The 19,542-nt window shown below is 36.3% G+C and overlaps 1 protein-coding gene and 1 long non-coding RNA gene across 29 annotated transcripts in view; one reads left to right on the plus strand and one right to left on the minus strand.

The window, feature by feature from the left end:
* Positions 1-16,823, minus strand: part of camk2d2 (calcium/calmodulin-dependent protein kinase (CaM kinase) II delta 2) — a 75,530-nt gene extending 58,707 nt beyond the window's left edge. For 27 of the 28 annotated variants that reach the window (XR_015475704.1, XR_015475707.1, XR_015475701.1 and 24 more), the window contains exons 1-2: positions 16,499-16,823; positions 12,924-13,018 (exon numbers count right to left, since the gene is read on the minus strand). Coding sequence is in view for 21 of the 28 variants with exons in the window: in XM_087235540.1 (XP_087091666.1) it covers positions 12,924-13,018; positions 16,499-16,560 (157 nt within the window). In the remaining 7 variants the exon portion in view is untranslated. 28 annotated transcript variants of the gene reach the window in all.
* Positions 884-13,769, plus strand: LOC147846718 (uncharacterized). Its single transcript, XR_015476411.1, has 3 exons — positions 884-985; positions 2,057-5,492; positions 9,164-13,769. It is a non-coding gene; the product is annotated as an uncharacterized LOC147846718 (long non-coding RNA).
* Positions 16,824-19,542: the final 2,719 nt, after the last annotated feature.

Genomic DNA, 19,542 nt, shown 5'->3' on the forward strand with positions numbered 1-19,542 from the left:
TGTGGCGTTCCACTTTCTTACAATCCTTTACTGCATCAGAATTTGTATAGATTCCGCGTTTGATTCATTTACTTGCTTCTTGACTATGAAGGCCAATTGTATACTTCTATGTGTGTGCGTACTGTATAGGCACGTATGAGGAGGTGCTGTCTGAGAAACCAGTGAGTCTATTTTTAGCTTTGCAGCACCACAGCCTCTCATGTGATTGTAGTCTCTCTCTCTCTCTCTCTCTCTCTCACCATGAGTGAATGACTCAACGCAGGTCAAGGAGATTCAGAGGTAGTGAACATTCGATCTTGAAAAGCAGCTCTGAAAAAGCTCACCTGAATTCTCAGTTAAATCCGCTTGTCAGTTAAATTATATTCAGAGATATTTCTATATTCCTGCCAGATTGTTCAATTGACCATCTTTTTGTGAAGGTATGAATCCATTATGAGTGAAAAATACACTAAATATGGCATATGCGGTCGACTGAACAGATTGCTCTGCCAAGCTGAATGGAATAAAACACCTCTGAAATGTGAAATGCTCTGCTCTAAAAATGCTTGCCGCAAAGAGAGTTAGATAATCATGTGTGATTTTTATATATATATATATATAGATGGTGTGGAAATCAATACTTGAGACAATATTTTTTTTATTCCACAAAATTAGAGCTGCCAAAGTAAGACCCTGCAAAAGAACTGATATTAAAATACTCGTGCACTCTTAATTCTATTAATAACAAATCGGTATGAAAACCAAGAATAATTACATTAAGCAGTGGTCCATTTATCTTTTTTAAATGTCAATAAAGATACCAAGTGACTAACAACCTTTTTGACTCCAGAGCCTCCCATTGTAATTTATTGGAGAACAGTAAGGATGTTGCATATTTTTTTTTCAACTCAAAACATTCTTCTTTTGTTAAATTGTACTTTCTTCATTCAAAACATATTCATTCAATCATTAATTTTCCTTCGGCTTAGTGTCTTATTTTTCAGGGGTCGCCACAGCGGAATGAACCACCAACTATTCCAGCATATTTTTCACACTTTTTAGTTTATTCAATTCACCTATAGCGCATGTCTTTGGACTGTTGGGAAAACTGGAGCGCCCGGAGGAAACCCAGAAGAACTCGAGGAGAACATGCAAACTCCACACAGAAATGCCAACTGACCCAGCTGGAACCAGTGACCTTCTTGCTATGAGGTGACAGTGCTAACCACTGAGCCACCGTTCCACCTCTTAAAACATTTTATTAATATAGAATATATAAAAAATATGATAAACTATTCTAGATTAAGAAACCTCATATCTAATTTTTTTGTTTGTTGTTCTAATTATCTAAAACAATAAAGAAATGCACTTGACCAAAATTAAATAGCCATTTTTTTTATTAAAGTCTGCATGAAATCGAAATGTTCCTATCTTATTTTTATATATCTACTTAGTGCTTGTTACAAACGATGTATCTGTGCACTTCATCATGTTGTGAAAATTAATTTGCGCTCATAATCTTTTGTCAAATACCATTACATTCCCTCCCCCACTCAAACAAATTTTCCTCACTGTTGGACACATGAACGCAATGCAGTGATGCAGTGGGTAGCACATTCGTCCCAGACAAGAAGGTTGCTGGTTCGAGCCTCGGCTGGGTCAGTTTCCACATTTCTGTGTGGAGTTTGCATGTTCTCCCCATGTTCGCGTAATTTCCTCTTGGTGCTCCGGTTCTGCCCAAAAACATGCGGTATAGGTGAATTGGGTAAGCTAAATTGTCGTAGTGTATGTGTGTGAATGAGTGTGTGTGGATGTTTCCCAGTGATGGGTTGCAGCTGGAAGGGCATCCGCTGCATAAAACATGTGCTGGATAAGTTGGCAGTTTATTCTGCTGTGGCGACCCCGGATTAATAAAGGAAAGAACCTAAAAAGAAAATGAATGAATGAATGAATGAATGAATGAATGAATTAATTAATTAATTAATTAATGGTCACATGGAATGCCTTTAGGGAGGGGCTATCAGGGCGTGTCATGTTTCTGCCCTGATTTTGTCTAATACATAGATATTTACATTAGATGTCGCCTACTCTGTTCTTGTCTATTTGAATGCCGCCATTTATTACAAGCTTTGAAATTAATGCCAAATGCAATGGAGGACTGGCCATCCAGAGCCAGAGATATATACACACATATCGATGATCGGGAGTTTTCCTGGTGGTCAGTATGCAATTTTTTTTCATTTTTAAATTATCATTTTACATCATTTTTTTAGAATGATGGATAAGTGACCACACAGGCATTGCCGATAAAGAGCATGTGTTTGTGTGCATGGAAATGTATTATCCTCCCTCCTGTTAGATTTGATCTAATCCATATCCTAAAACACACCCCCTCTCATGCTTTCACTTCTAATTCTAACTGAGGGAACGATTCGCTTGTGAATGAATGTCTGTTATGAACGACTCGTGAACCATCGATTTCTCAGTGTGCGCATCAGTGTTGCCAACTATTTCCAATAAAAAGTAGCTAAAGCCTGCCTGAAAAGCAGCTAAATGTTGCCAGATTACGTCACGCACGAATTTGCATACCAGTGACATTATCACATAATATTTGACAAGCGTAAGCCCGTCATGTCTCTACTCTTCGAGGCACCGTGTATTATATAAAAAAATTACATCCAGATGAACAATAAATAGGTTCTTGTTAACATATCACTTTGTGTGATGACGTCATTGCATAATCAAAACTACATTTTTATGTAGTATACAAAATAATTAATGTTTTCTCAAACTGACTGGCCATCTCAGCAAAAACATTATTTGTAATATGTCCATTTAGATTTGTATTAAAAATCTAGTTGACTTATTGTTAAAGCAATACGAACAGTTCCATTCTTTTAAACAATCACAGCTTGTGTACTTACTCTTTTTAACTTGTGAAATTAACACATTTGTGAAAGTGACAACACTTATAGCACTATTGGAATGTATTGCTACCTAAATTACCAACAATTATATGTTAACAAATAGCAGTAAATTAACAGTTGTGAAAAACAATCTGAGCTAGCAATGTACTCTACTGAGTGAAGCCTGTAGACACTGCTCTTTTGAGTCACTTTTTAAAAATTACTAAAAGTAGCTGAATGAATGTCTAAAACTGCTAAATTTGTTGTTAGGTGCTTGCTGAAAAAAAAAAGTTATGAAGGGTAGTATGAAAAGCTGCTAAATCTAGCAACAAAATTGCTAATTTGGCAACACTGGTGCATATCCACATTTCTGATATAAATAAAATATAACATTTGAAATATTCCATAATTTAGTTACTTCAATGACAATAATACAAGTTTCCGGCACCGCAACATCTTATTGTCATATTTCATTTACATTATCTACTGATTCTATTCAGCAAAACTAGCATAAGCCTAGTATTTAGTGCGAGTTGCTGCTACTTTGGCTTATGGTCAGTGCAATAAGAGATAGTATTATCATCAATAACGTTACCTGTTTCAAGAGTTCCCACTTAGATATGCTTGGCATTTATAGCAGGTTTGGCATGCTGTCCCGGGAGAGAACCCTGAGCTCGGAGATATTTGAGCCCAGGGCTCCCGCCCGGTCTAGAAGCATATCAGGAGAACCAAGATCAGGTAGGTCTCAATCGCTCCCCCTTTAGAAGGGGAGAAAAAAGAGGAGATGGGGTGGAAGGGGGGATTCATCCAAAACAAAGATTGAGCAATAAGGAGAAAGTGATCCATTTATATTTAGCTAAGATCATACTGATTGGATTATTACTGATTACGGATGAGTGGCCAGCGGTGCACAATCATATCACGTGCTCCTCTCGAAAATAGTTTATGAAACTTCACTTCGTGCAAAAATTTGTAACATACAAAAATGTAAGTTATGTTTTTTTTTGTTTGTTTGTTCGCTCTTTACTATTCCCTTACACAATGCAAAAGTTCAGCATCTTCACATTGGCTTTAGACTTGACTATAGTGCACTTGAATGACATTTGTCCTGGGAGCACTGTACAAATGTGGCGGCACTATTGATGCATGCTTAGGGTCCGTATGCGATATCTAGTGAACATATCTATGGTCCATTTATCAATCTTCTTTAATTTTGCTAGCAACACCCATCTTCCAACTATTCAATCAGTTCCCAAAGGACAAAATCATGTACCGCCCTACTTTATTCCCTCCTTTTAGGACCGTTTCAATTGGATGTTCATCACAATATGGGAAAAAAGGACAATCTTATCTTACATTTCATGCCGACTTTAATGAAAATGAACATATATAAATATAAAGACAAAAATTCATATCACATAAAACAGTGTCTCTCAGTTTTATGCAAGCAATGATTATAAAATGAGGTGAAAAACAGCTCCTCAATACTCAGGAGTACTAAATGAGGACAGATAAAGTCAGAAAGATCTGTTTTCCCCCCTCAGTAATCTCCACCATCAAGAGACTCAATCGTAACAAACTAGCAGATTTTTTCTTTCAGCGTTCATCTGGTATAACACAAACACATACATGAGCACCATCAACATGGACAATGACCATCTGGTGGTTTTGTCAGACTGCATTTCTGCTCTCGCATCCTCTCCCTTTCCTTCATCAACTCCAACACCATCCTCCTTCTTGCTGTTCTTTTCTCTATTTAGTTGCCTCCGTTCTTGTGCATGGCATTTGTCTTACGTAATATGCAATCTGTACTCGGCTTGTCTGTTGACCTCTCTTTTGCCTGTTATCTTAGTTCAGTTCTGTTGTTTATCCTCCTCTCTTTTTCTATTTTTACGCTAAATAAATCTGATTAATCAGTATCTGCCATTTTGTAAAAAGCTTTATAAGTAACAGATCTCAACATCTAAACACAAAGATGCATTTACTTGAGAAACAAAATGTGTATGATGATATTAAATTGTTTATTTTAAAACATAATATTCTGAGGATAATGGAAGTGGATTTGTTTTAGTTTTATTGTCAGATTTGTATCGCTTCTTTATTCTCTCTAAATTTAGAGCTGTGAGAAGACATGTTTTCGCTGCTAACAAACACATTTCTGGTTTGGTGTTTATGATGAGTGCTTTATAGGTATACTGAAATAGGTTAGGAAACACCACTTAACAGTGAAAATAGACAAGTGAAAATATCACCAAAAATACACATCTCAAAAAAGCAGCTTCTCACAAAGTAAAAACTGACAAAATTATTTGTTTTTATCTGATTTTATAAGTTATATTTTCAGATGATTAAGTTTAAGTACACAAGTAAGGTTAATCAGACAAATTATAAAAGTGTTTTGGGTGTCACGGTGGTACATTGGGTACAGAGAAAGAAAAGTCGGTTCAAGCCTCAGCTGTATCAGTTGACAATTTTGGGTGGAGTTTGTATGTTCTCCCTGTGTTTGTGAGGGTTTCCTCTGGGTGATTCCTTCACAATCCAAAGACATGTGGTACAGGTGAATTGGGTGAGCTTAATTCTCCATAGTGTATGTGTGTTATTGAGTGTGTATGGATGTTTTCCAGTGATGGTTTGCAGCTGGAAGGGCATCCTCTGCATAAAACATATGCTGTATAAGTTGGTGGTTCATTACACTGTGGCAACCCCAGATTAATAAAGTGACTAAGCCAAAAAGAAAATGAATGAATGGATGAATGCATGAATGAATGAATGAATGAATGAATGAATGAATGAATGAATGAATGAATGAACAAGTAAATTTGTATTCCGCTATGGACACCACTTCACAATTTTAGTTTTCAATTTTAGTTTCTTACTTTTCACATTTTGTTTTTCAGGGGAAATAAAAAGATAATGCAGTTTTATCTGCTGAAATTCGCATCTGTTTTATCTCAAGTGCTGTAAAATGGTGTACTTTTGTTAAAGTAAGAAACGAGTTCCATTCTATACACCAAGGTCCCTCACCACTGATGAATATGAAATAGGACATAATACTTGACTCACATACTGATTTTAATCCTACTATATAGTAGAAAAGCTCATTTAGATGCTAAAAGTTTATTTCAAGAGTTCACACTTAGCTGATGATTGATTATAAAGGGCATTTGGCATGCTGTCCCAGGTGAGAGCCCTGAGCTCATAAGATCCTCAGGCCCAGGGCTCCCTCCTGTTGCAGGACGAGAGGAGAGTTTGAGCTCAGGTAGATCTCAAAAACTCTCCTGCTGTAGTAGCTAATGAACAGCTGTAAGGCGACACTGCTAACCACTGGGCCACTATGCATCTAAGAAAGGAGGAGGAGTAGGGGTGGAAGGGGGATTCTTCAAAACGAAAATGGCTGTACAATGGAACTTAGGGTATTTATACTGACTAAGGAACATCAGCATGACCAGCTATGTTCGATCATAAGCTTGTGATCCTCTTGAAATGTTTACAAACAAACTACATATTCCTAAAAAATCAAATAGATTTGTTTGTTTTTTTAAAGATTTTTTTAAACATTTATAAGATATTAAACAAAACTGTGCAATATAAATAATAAAAAAAAATGTACAGAATAATTGACAATAACCCCCAGCCCCCCACCCTCACAAAAAAACTTATAAAACTTTAAAATAGCTTAGAATGCTAAATTACCAAGAGTCTTAGATAGGCCCGTATGTGATTTCATCTTTTTTCTGTAAAGTTTCAAGACGTAGATGTTCCATTAAATGACATAGAGCAACTCGTTCAACAATCTCTTGTAACAGGGAGCCTTTAGAGATTTTGAATTAAGTAAGATGATCTTTTTAGTTGTAATCATGCCAAACATCAGGGCTTGCTGTTGGGTTAACAGAAAGGTGTCCATTAAATAAAAATAATCAAAAAAATAGCCAAATTGTTATCAGGTTGGATGTTGGTTCCATAAGCACTGGAAAACAATTCAGCCAAAATAGTTCTTTATGTTACTATATGTTAGTTCTTGAGAACTATAGTCAAAATAGTTCTTTATTTATTTTTTTAATAGTTCATTTCTTATTATAAAACTCTCACTCATTTATGCACAAAATAAAGGTTATTTTTGGGAAAAGGTAGAGCCTTAAAGAAGATTATACAACTTTAATCAGCAGAGAACCCCAGTTTACAATGGAAAATAGTTCTTTAGATCAAATGTTTCTCGCACTATAGAAAATCGTTGTTACTAAAATGCTCTTGACTAAAATATTCTTTGGGAAACCAAATATACAGTAGTTCTTCTATGGCGTCATTGCAAAAACTCCTTTTGAAAGTTTTATTTCAAGAATTGTGGTCAGTTTGGAGATTTTGCTTTATTTGCATTAGTAAAAAATATCAATTTCCCCTCCACTGAACTGAATTCTTAAAACAAGAAGAACCTTGTATTGACTTTATCTTGTCTGTTGGGAATTGACTAGATTGTTAGTTCATTGTCATCTGCTATCGGACAACTCATGTGAGTGACGGGTTGTTCCGTTCTCAAACTAGTAAACGTGTCATCAGAGAAAAGTAGAGACGTCACTATTACAAGAGGGAGGTTATTTTAATGAAAGATTACAAGTGCAAATTTTTGGCTGTGGTTGTTTAATGTTGAGATGCAAAAATAAATATTTTAAAAACAAAAATGTAAATTCAGTAGATGTAAATCATTTATACATTTTTCATGGCTCATACTAAATGCAGCTGCCAGAGTTCTTACCAGGTCTAGAAAATATGACCTTATCACCCCTCCATACACTGGCTGCCTGTCAAGTTCGGTGTTGATTATAAAACATTGCTTCTTACCAATAAAGCTTTAAATAATCGAGCTCCAGTTTATCTAATCAACCTTCTGTCTTGCTACAACCCAACCCACTCTTTAAGATCTCAAAACTCAGGGTAGCACCCAGAATAGCAAAGTTTACTAAAGGAGGTCGAGCCTTCTCATTTATGGCTCCTAAACTCTGGAATAGCCTTCGATAATATCAGAGGCTCAGACACACTCTCTCAGTTCAAATCTAGATTAAAGACCTATCTTTTTAGTAAAGCATACATACACACAATGCACACATAACAGTATGATGCATGAGTGTGCTACATGCAGGTGAGTAGGCTTGACAACCTCCTGTTGGACACAGCGGTTCTGTCTTAATGCACCAGACATTTTGTTAGAAATGCTTATAGCAGAGGTGGGCAAACTACGGCCCACAGGCCATATGCGGCCCGCTGAACACTTTCATCCAGCCCACGAGGGAGTTATTAAAATGCTGTTTTAATGTGTTCATTTTATTTTTATTATTACTATTATTATTGTTATTATTATTATTGTTTATAAGGGATTATTTTGATGTTTTATGATGAACGATAAGTAAATATAAACAGCAGTGCAAATTAATTTGACTTGTAAATTTGACTCAATAATAACTATTTTAAAAATCTGTTTTGTATTAATGTGACATGTTTCTGTCTGATATTACGTCTGATGCATACTGACACTAAAAATAAATTTTATTTTTTTTAAAGGAATTGACATGTGGCCCTTCACTTGGTTTGCAAAACTTGATGTGGCCCTCGGGTCTAAAAAGTTTGCCCACCACTGACTTATAGGCTTTAAATGTTTGCTTCTATGTTTGGTAATATAACTCCTAATTTCATTAAGAGTGCTCAATTTTTCACATTGACATTTAATATCTCTTGTTTAAATACATTATGAACAGCAGCTACGCTAATTATTTTCTTAGTTCTTTATTTCGCCCTGGGGATGCCCATGCCAGGCTTCTAGAGACTGTTCAATGGCATTGATAGGATCCAAGACCTGTTATGAGATGGTGCCAACCATCTTCGAGGACAACAAGTTACAAATGTCTGTTTATAATAAATTATATTTGATTGTAACTTTAACTAAAGTGCACCTTTTGTAAAGCTGCTTTGAAACAATAATTATTGTAAACACGCTATACAAATAAATTTGAATTGAATTAAATTAAATTATATTTAAAAAAAGTATATCAAATAATTATTTACAGTGCAGTTTTCAATGGAATACATATATATTAAAATTCATTCATTCATTTTCTTTTCGGCTTAGTCCCTTTATTAATCTAGGGTCGCCACAGTGTAATGAACCACCAACTTATACAGCATATGTTTTATACAGCAAATGCCCTTCCAGCTGCAACCCATCAATGGAAAACATCCATACACACTCATACACTACGGACAATTTAGCCTACCCAATTCACCAGTAGTGTACCGCATGTCTTTGGATTGTGGGGGCACCTGGACAAAACCTACGCAAACATGGGGACAACATGCAAACTCCACACAGAAACGCCAACTGACTCAGCTGAGGCGACAGCACTACCAACTGCACCACCATGAAATATATATATTGAAATTCCAAGAGTTATAATGAAAACCATCAGGATATTTGCCTGTCAGTAATCACCTCGCCTCCTTAAATGTCACCCTTTGCTCTGCATTAATCTCGGACTGGAGGTCATGATCCCACTAGCGAGGAAGCAGCTAGTGTCAGTGTGTGTGCACGTGAGTGTCTGTGTGCAGTGGCATTTATATACATGCGTGTGCTCATGGTATTGCAGTTCCTGGGCTTATCACAGAAAGAGGTTAAGACCATCTCTACAGTAAACAGCATCCAGTGCAGCAGAGCACTGCAGTCCTCCACCAGTATGACAGAGAGAGTATTAACACAACATACACTGCCACACCACCCAATGCTGTATTTTTGGAAACGCTATCCCAGCATGCACCAGTGCACTGATACTGATCCCGGAATTTAGGTGTCCATTTCAATCCCACTGTGCACAAAGGGAGGGGGTGGAGGGGTGTAATTCAATCCTAATGATCCAGAAAATAATCTCATTTTCCCTTCCCAAATCCACACTTTGGGAAAGGAAACTTTAAAGCCAAAAGACAGAATAGTTGCAGAGAAAAAGGTGGCCGTAGGATTGGCTCTGAGCAGGAGAGATGCTGTGTGAGGTGCAAAATGATTGGCTGTGCTGAAAGTGGGAAGGAGGCCGATTGGTTGTTTTGCCCTATAGCGGCTGAGCCCGCAGGCAAACAGGCCAACAGCAACAATTACACTGACGGATCTGAAAGAACTGGGTCGCTCTATGCCCACATATTCCAACAGGGGATAAGACCAGCCAAAGCCTTTGAAAGCACACACACATACATATATATATAAATATGAACCCATGATCTATTACCTTGGTTTTATACACAGTATGTATAGTAATAATATCTTTATATTTACTTATTTATCTTTCCGTTAAGTCATTTACATTTAGTCATTTAGCAGGCGCTTTTATCCAAAGCGACTAACAAATGAGGACAAGGAAGCAATTTACACAACTATAAGAGCAACAATGAATAAGTGTTATAGGCAAGTTTCAGGTATGTAAAGAAAGTGTAAGAAGCAAAACATTAGTATTTTTTTTATATAATGTAGTTAGTGGAGGAGTCAGAGAGGGAATTGCATATTAGTAAGGAAAGTGGAGACTAAATAGTTGAGTTTTTAGTCGTTTTTTGAAGACAGCAAGTGGCTTTTCCGTTCTGATGCAGTTAGGGAGTTCATTCCACCAACTGAGCAGATTGAGCGTGAGAGTTCGGGAAAGTGATTTCTTCCTTCTTTGGGATGGAACCACTAGGCGACGTTCATTCACAGAACGCAAGTTTCTGGAGGGCCTATAAATCTGCAGAAGTGAGAGCAGATAAGATGGGGCACAGCCAGATATCACTTTGTAAGCAAACATCAGAGCTTTGAATTTGATGCGAGCAACAACTGGCAGCCAGTGCAAACGGATGAGTAGCGGAGTGACATGTGCTCGTTTAGGTTCATGCTAGTGGTAATGATCATTCATTACCTGTTGATTACTAGAGATCAGTCTTTAGTTAATATTTTTATAGGCACAATACTAGATTATTCCTTAGTTAGTGGTATTTTTAAAGGTAAAATACTAGAGATTATTCCTTAGTTAATGTTTTTAAAGATAAAATACTAGAGATTATTATTGATTTACTGGTTTGTTTAAAGGTAAATTGCTAGAGATTATTCCTTAGTTCAATGATTCTCAAAGTGGGAGTCGGGACCCCCCGAGGGGTCACGGGACAATGAAGGGGGGTCGCCTGGTGATTTCCAAAAATCAATTTATTTTTATTAAACCATAAGAATTACCATATTTTATCCATAACCTACTGAAGAGAAAAAAATAGTCGTTTATACCATATAGTTACTATAGTAGCTTATAGCTACTACTTCTATTGGATTGCAACCCCTGGGGTAATTACATTATATTAAAGACACAGCAAAAGTGTCAGATGCAGCAGATTTCATAACACCTGGTAAAACTTTGTTGCCCATTTACAGCTCTCATACATTAAAAAATTAAAAGAAGAATAGACTTGGGTCCATTGGTGTGTGTGCTCCATTGCATGCAAGGTTTCTGTATTTATAACCACCTCAATATTATATATTATATATTGGGGGTCGCGACTCACTGGCATTGTCATTTTGGGAGTCGCAGCCTGAAAAGTTTAGGAACCCCTGCCTTAGTTAATGGTATTTTTAAATGGTAAAATACTGGAAATTAGTCCTTAGTGTTATTTTTAAAGGTAAATTGCTAGAGACTGTTTCTTAGTGGGATTATGAAAGGTAAAATACAAGAGATTATTCCTTAGTTAATAGTTTTAAAGATAAAATACTAGTGATTATTATTTAGTTACTGGTATTTTTTAAAGGTAAAATACTTGACATTCCTTATTGTAAATTTTTAAAGGTACAAAGGTAAAAAAGGTACCTTAATTTTAAAGGTACCTTCATTTGTAAAGGTACAAATAATTATTGTAAATTATTTTAAAGGTACAATACCAGAATACCTCAAATTAGCAATGCACCAACACCTCTTTCCTAGACCGGAACACCCATGAGTCCACAAAGTGGCGCAAATTAATTTGCTATTTAAACAATGTGAAGGAAAATGAAAAATTAAGGTTGCGCTGGTCTAAAAATAGCAACACGTCGCGGGTGTATGATAGGGTCTATAGTGTTTTAAAGACTAAATGTTTGCACCTTGACAATTCGAATTAGACTTAATTAAATCTAAAAAAATATGGCTCACTTGGTTATTTCAATATCATTAAATAAATAAATGATTTAAAATCATAGCTAATAAATAATAGCATTTTTCTGGTAAAATTTTATAAAGATACATCGTTATCAAGCCTGATCTCATGAGAAAACGTAAGTCTTTTACGTTTTGTCAGTGTAGTGATTAATTCCTATGAATTTGTACAGTTCAGTCGTACGAAATTGTAAGATTTTAAAAAAGAGGCGTGGCACCCAACCCCACCCCTAATCCCGTCCGTCATTGGGTGATGAGCAAGTTGTACTAAATTGTATGAATAAGATCGTACAAATTTATACACATTAGCCACTTAATCAAAAAGTTGCGAATTGCTGTGAGATTGCATTGCGTTATCTCAATACTCAACAACAATATCGCATATTTGTCCAGTATTGTACAGCCCCAGTTTACAATGAATATTACTAATATATTTTAAAAAGAGATTACGTATATCCCCTTGTGGAAATGCAAAATACACTGGTATGTAAAACAAATAAGTATTAGTAGCATGAAAACAGACACTAGCGAGTTATACTGATGAAATAATGGCTTGACATACACAGGCACTCAAAGCCCTTAATCCAGACTCATTCATCCACAGTTTTTCAGACTGATATGTGGATGTATGTGATTCTCGAACATATAATCCCTTCAGCTTCTTCACAGCTCCACTTAGACACAAGCAAACGTTACGTCAGAACACACGCACGGAGCTCCAGATGAGACCCAGATGCAAAGTCTATCCCGGTTTAACCGGATGTGCAGCAGAACGTTGCCATGTTCGGCTTCACTAGATGCTCCACTGCCTGTATTCAAACCTGCCCCGCACCTGACAGGAGCCCACTAAATAAAAATCACCTACCCCTGGCGGACAGCTTCTTTGTGTTGATGATTTTGGCCGCATACTCTTGGCCGGATGATATCTTCACGCATCGCCTCACGACAGAGAACGCACCCCTGAAGAAGAGGGAAAAAAGAGAAGACAGTGAGGGAAAAAATGGGCACGAGGCCCTGATGCCGAACAGATAGAGCATATGGCATGGAGAGCAGAATCTGTGCCATGATGGAGGCACAGCCTGAGCACTTCCAAGGTTACACAACTACCATTTTCCACGGTTGTTTGTCCGTGTGTGTTTGATGAGCGTGTGTGGGTGTTTTAAAATTGCTTAGCATATTCGCTGAACACATGCACACACCAAATCTGTCGATGTGCTTGTAAGAAATGAGGGGGTTAATTATGTATCACCTTAAATGTGCTTTTGTTCTTCTGATATGTAGAATAAGGCAATGCATTTATTTTTTATTTGTTGTAAATATGTAGAATTGCTTCAAATTAGTTGTCATTAATGTGTACAGACATTTATGATTAAATAAATCATAGCGTACACTTACAGTATTTTGATGATACATGAATTTACATTGTACTTATGTTTAATACTACCTACAGATGTAAATACCTGTAATTTCTGTAAATATGACTTTGATTACATGGTTTACCCAAACCCTAGCTCTTAAACAACTCTTAAACGTCCCACTAAACCTGTTATTAGCCTTGGCTGTATTTAACGTCAAGAGCAACAAAAAACACAATCAAGCATGAACACAAATACATGTGTACATATAAATCTTTTCAGATAAGTACATAGTAATTTAATTTAAATATTAAAGTAATACACCTAAAATAAAGAGTAAAAGACAAAACGTGACCTTTTACTATAAATACTTACTGTAAAAACAAAGACAAACCAGCAGACCGAGGAACAGCTTTTCCCCCAGAGCTGTCTCCCTTTTGAACTCTGCCCACACTGACTCTTTTGCCCTCTCATACACCCCCACACTCTCCTCATAACTTATACTCCCCATAATCACTGCACTATTTAATATTTGCACATTTAAAAAATAACTCATTACACTACATTGCACTGATTCATTACATTCATTTTGAATTGTACATTACCCACAGTACATACATTTGTAATTATGTTCATATTTATCTGATTATTAATAGCAACCTGTACCTATCTATTGTTTATTTCTGTTCATAGCTAATACAACCTGTTTATAAAGCACATTCATCTGTAAATATCACCATATAACTGCACTTTATAGCTTCTATATCCTATATTTGCGCTCCTACATTGCACTCCTGCTTAGACCTAAACTGCATTGTATGTTGCCTTGTACTTGTACATGTGTAATGACAATAAAGTTAAATCTAATCTAATCTAATCTAAATATGTACACTCTCGGAAATAAAGGTACGCAAGCTGTCACTGGGCTTGTACCTTTTCAAAAGGTAAACATTTGTACTTAAAGGGTACATATTGGTACCTCAAAAGTATATATTAGTACCTAAAGAATTTAAGAGGAACTCTTTTGTACTATTTAGAAACTAATATGTACCCTTGGGATATTAATATGGACCTTTTAGGTACAAATAGCTTTTGATAAGGTACCATCCCAGTGACAGCTCACTTTCCTTTATTTCTAAGAGTGTATAAACAGGCTTGATTTTAATTAATTTGTTCATTTTATAAATCGTCACCTTAGAATTATAAGGTTCTATTGACTTATCCTTATTAAATGACAACTTGTTTACATTATGGGCTGTTTTTTACATTACGGGAAGTTGTTTACATTTTAAGACTTTATTTAAAAAACAAATGTTACACACATACTGTTTGCTATATGGAATTCAAAATCTTTGAAGCTCAATATCTCAAAATCGTTGAGAACGCAGATAAAACCTTATAATTCCAAGGTGATGAAATGTCGGAGAATGTTTCTTACAAATCCTAAATAACAGATTGACATTTAAAGCAATTTTAACTAGAAGATAATAACTAATCAGAATAATAATGTCTATTTTTAATCACAACTTGTTAAAAAACAGGCTTATTCCACCAAATATCTAACGTCTAACTCTATTAAAGTAAAAACATGGTATTGTTTCAAAATCAATAAGAACATAATCTAAATGAAAGCATTTAACTCTAAATTTGGGGGTGGGAGGGTGCCATATAGTTGGGGCAACAGATGAAAATTAGCCCTTGTGGCTAACTCTGGCTCGATTAATAAGCATTGGCCCTTGTTAAATAAATACATTTCATTTCAAATGAAACAAAAGCAGATAAATTCAGAGAACTAAGAGCTGAAGCACAGACCTCTTGTTTAGTGGATGTGATGATCCTAATGGAATGTGCTCGAGCAGCATACTGTTGCTATAGTAACCTCCTCTTCAGGTGAAAGTGACATAATAATGTCTATCTAGTGTACTCTGACCAGTATCTTAATTTAGTGCTTTAGTGAAATGTTGGTTGGAAACATTGCTACAACTTATACTTGAACGTTTTTGAATATCATTTTTTTTTTTTTTTAAATCGGTTTGATTAAATTGGTAGACTAATATTTGTCTTTGGGTTTAAACATTTTACTTTAAAAATCAAATATTTGTTTACTTAAGATTTTGAAGAAAATTGATCAGACGTTTATGGAGCCAACTGTAGTTAAATTTATTCTAAGCAAATCTAGAGACTCTGAAAATTATCTTCTGGTCAAATATTTATGTATATTCAATAACTGCATTCATGCATAACTCATGCATGACCCTCTGCCTGTGGTTTCGGGGATTTCGCTCAATATCAGCCTATAATTGACAAAAAATGCATATGCAACAGTGGAAGCCAACGCGTGCTGCCCATTCTTCATACATGATGCCACCGCGCAGATGGCGCAGAGACGCTTCGACAACATCATATTTTACGCAACGTTATTCCAGATTTCAATTTAAGGTCACAGCGGGCTTAAAACGGACTCGATCCGGGTCATTTTAGATCTGAACGCATAAGCACATCGGAATAAATGTATTACTGCATGCTCAAAGGGTATCTCCTCAAACGCGTACAGATCGGGACCACCGATGTTGGCCTCTGCTGCGCTCCCTCCCCCCTCCCCGGTCAAACGCAGCGCAAGGAATCCCCAACGCGATAATTAACGACACGGGAATGCGTGTCTGCACTGTTGTCGCATTGCCATGAGTATTTCTGTCTCTGGGGGGGAAAAATCCCGAGCCCCACCCCCCTTAAAATGTACATTATACCAGCTGTTCGGGTTTCTGACGTGATGATCACAATGGCCGCGTCACAGAACCTAGAACGGTGCCCACATACGCTGCATTTTTGGGCATCTCGTTTGGAATTGCACCGTTCCAAACGCGCCCGAGATTGTCTGTGAACGCCGTCTGGTTTGGCTGCTAGCAGTGCAACTCAAGTGTCCAAGCGCTCACGGCAAGGTTATTATTAAAAGCGTTCGCTGCAATTCCAGCGGAGCTGTCAAATGCAAGACGCATCATTTCATTGTGCGTTCGGAAACCTCAAGCGTGCGTATTATATAACAAAACGCACAGGAATGCAATGCAGTAGAAAACCCATCACTCACTTTCCGAGCTCCTCAAAAAGCTGATATTCGTCCGTGAATCTGGTGCAGATGGTCAGAGCCATTGTGATGGGGAATCGGCAGCGCGAGGAAGAGGATGATGATGCGGGGAAGCGCAGTCAGTCTCCTCACTCGTCCCTCCTGTAGACCAAAAGGAGAGCACTTGAAGGATTTTTTCTTAGCTTCTGCTTTGGTTCCTGGTCTCTCGAAGTGAGATGCGCCGATCAGAGTCTGATGATCAGATATGTAAACCAAGGGGTCGATGATCACCAACGGGAGGAAGAAGCGCGTTCACATCCGACGGTTCCATGGGTTCATCATTATGCGCGTTGACGTTGCCATCTCTCTTGAACGTGTTTGCATACAGCAGCACCTCGCCCCCTTCTCCCCTCCCTTCCAAAACCATGCCCCGCCCTCTCAAATATCATGCACTTGTAGAGTTTTCGTATTCATACTTCATAAATCGCCATGGCAATAATATTATTAATAAGGTCAAATGAATAATTGATCACAAGAAAGCATTTTAAAATGAACCGCTCCGAAAGGTAAATCGTGATAAAACTGTCACTTTAACAAACAAATTTTGAACAATCAAAAAAATGAAGAAAATTTACTTTTGTGGATAATTTAAAAATAAAAGTCATTTATGCTACTTTCATTCAGTTTATTTAGAATTTGTAAATTTAATTTAATGTTATTATCAATTATTTTTGTATTATTATTTGTATTAATTATTATTATTATTGGTATTAATAAGTATTCTTATTATTATTGGTACTATTTTTAATATTATTATTAGTAGTAGCAGTAGTAGTATTTGTATTAATATTATAAATTGTCATTATAATTGTTATTATTACTATTCTTATTATTATTATTGGTATTATTATAATTAATTTTGTTATTGTTGTTTTTAATATTATTATTATTATTATTATCATTATTATTATTATTGGTACTATTATTATTATTATTATTATAAATTATTTTTATTAGTAGTAGTAGTAGTATTAATTCATTCATTTTCTTGTCGGCTTAGTCCCTTTATTAATTCGGGGTCGCCACAGCGGAATGATCCGACAAATTATCCAGCACGTTTTTACACAGCGGATGCCCTTCCAGCCGCAAATTATTATTATTATTATTATTATTATTATTGGTAATATTATTATTATTAATCATTATTATTATCATTATTGGGCAGCACAGTGGCGCAGTGGGTAGCACAATCACCTCACAGCAAGAAGGTAGCTGGTTCAAACCCAAGCTGGGTCAGTTGGCGTTTCTGTGTAGTTTGCATGTTCTCCCCATGTTCTCCCCATGTTTCCTTTGGGTGCTCCGGATTCCCCCACAAGTCCAAAGACATGTGGTACAGGTGAATTGGATAACGTAAATTGTCCATACTGTATGTGTATGAATGTGTGTGTATGGCTGTTTCCCAGTGGTGGGTTGCAGCTGGAAGGGCATCCACTGCATAAAACATATGCTGGATAAGTTGGCGGTTCATTCCGCTGTGGGAACCCCAGATTAATAAAGTGACTAAGCTGAAAAATAAAGAAAGAAATGAATTGTTATTTTTATTGGTATTATTATTATTATTATTATTATTATTATTATTATTATCAATACTACTACTACTAATACTACTAATAATAATAATAATAATAGGCTACATCTGTCATCTTAGTTCATCCAGAAGAGGTTGCTTGAACACATTTGTGTCTAATTATTATATACTACACTAGACGCATTGTGTTAATTTTGTATTATTTTCAGAAAAATAACAATTTACATTTTAAATAATATCAGTTTTCTTCAGACACAGCTGGTGCTAAACTAAAATCATGTAATTCAAGATACCTTAATTTGCTAATAATCCTAATGAACGCAGATTATCTGGTTAATCAGACCTATCAACATTTAGGTGAGCCTATTTACATAAACTCCAAAATACTTCCAAAAGTATCATGATACTAAAACTGTTCATACTCAAAATACATACTAATAACATATGTGAGAAACAAGGTTTAAAATACACAGTAATAATAAAAATAATTTCATTCATTTTGGTTTTGGCTTAGTCCCTTTATTAATCAGGGGTCGCCACAGCAGAATGAGCTAACTTATCCAGCATATGTATTACGCAGCGGATGCCCTATCAGCCGCAATCCATCACTGTGAAACACCTATACACTCTTACATTTACATACATACACCACAGCCAATTTAGCTTACCCACTTTACCTGTACCGCATGTCTTGGGACTTGTGGGGGAAACCGGAGCACCCAGAGGAAACCCACACAAACACGGGGAGAACATGCAAACTCCACACAAACTCCACTCTGACCCAAAACCAGCGACCTTCTTTCTTGCTGTGAGGCGAAAGTGCTACCCTGAGCCACCGTGCTGCCCCAGTTATAAAAATATTAAATCTTACAATTGTTAGATCTTGTGTCACTTATATTTTTTTTACAATATGACAATCAAACAGAATTTATGATATACCTAATTAAGAAAAAATAACCTGTTGCAGTCATTAAATTAAAGGGACAAATTAAATAAACTAAGTAATTAATGAATAAATCAATCTAAATTAGTAGTCTATGTAGAAAATTTTGTGAAGAATTGAATCTTTAAAAAAATGTGTGTCTGTCCTGCAAAGTTTATAGCTCCAACTTGCCTCAACACACCAGTCCGGAAGTTACCAAGCCAATATCTTTATAGCTGTTAGGTGTGTTTAATTAGGATTGGAACTAAAAAAAAATTGCTGCTCAATTTCCCCCCAGGAGCGAGTTTAGACATCCCTGGTTTAAAGACAAGAATCTATAACCTCAATACCGATATGATGCCCGAGAGCAGAACTGTTACGACGCATCATCACATCTCCAGCTGGCATCTCTATTCTCTACGCATGCCTAGTGAGGAAATGAAATCCATGGTGCACTACTACATGCTAAACACAAGAGTGTGCTGCTGTACAGGCCATATTGTTTACAAAATGTTCATCTGGTTAATTGAGGACGTTCGAAGTCTTCCACTTTCAAAT

Source organism: Danio rerio, chromosome 1, assembly GCF_052040795.2.
Source record: "Danio rerio strain M-AB ecotype USA chromosome 1, GRCz13ab, whole genome shotgun sequence".
Taxonomy (NCBI): Eukaryota; Metazoa; Chordata; class Actinopteri; order Cypriniformes; family Danionidae; genus Danio; species Danio rerio.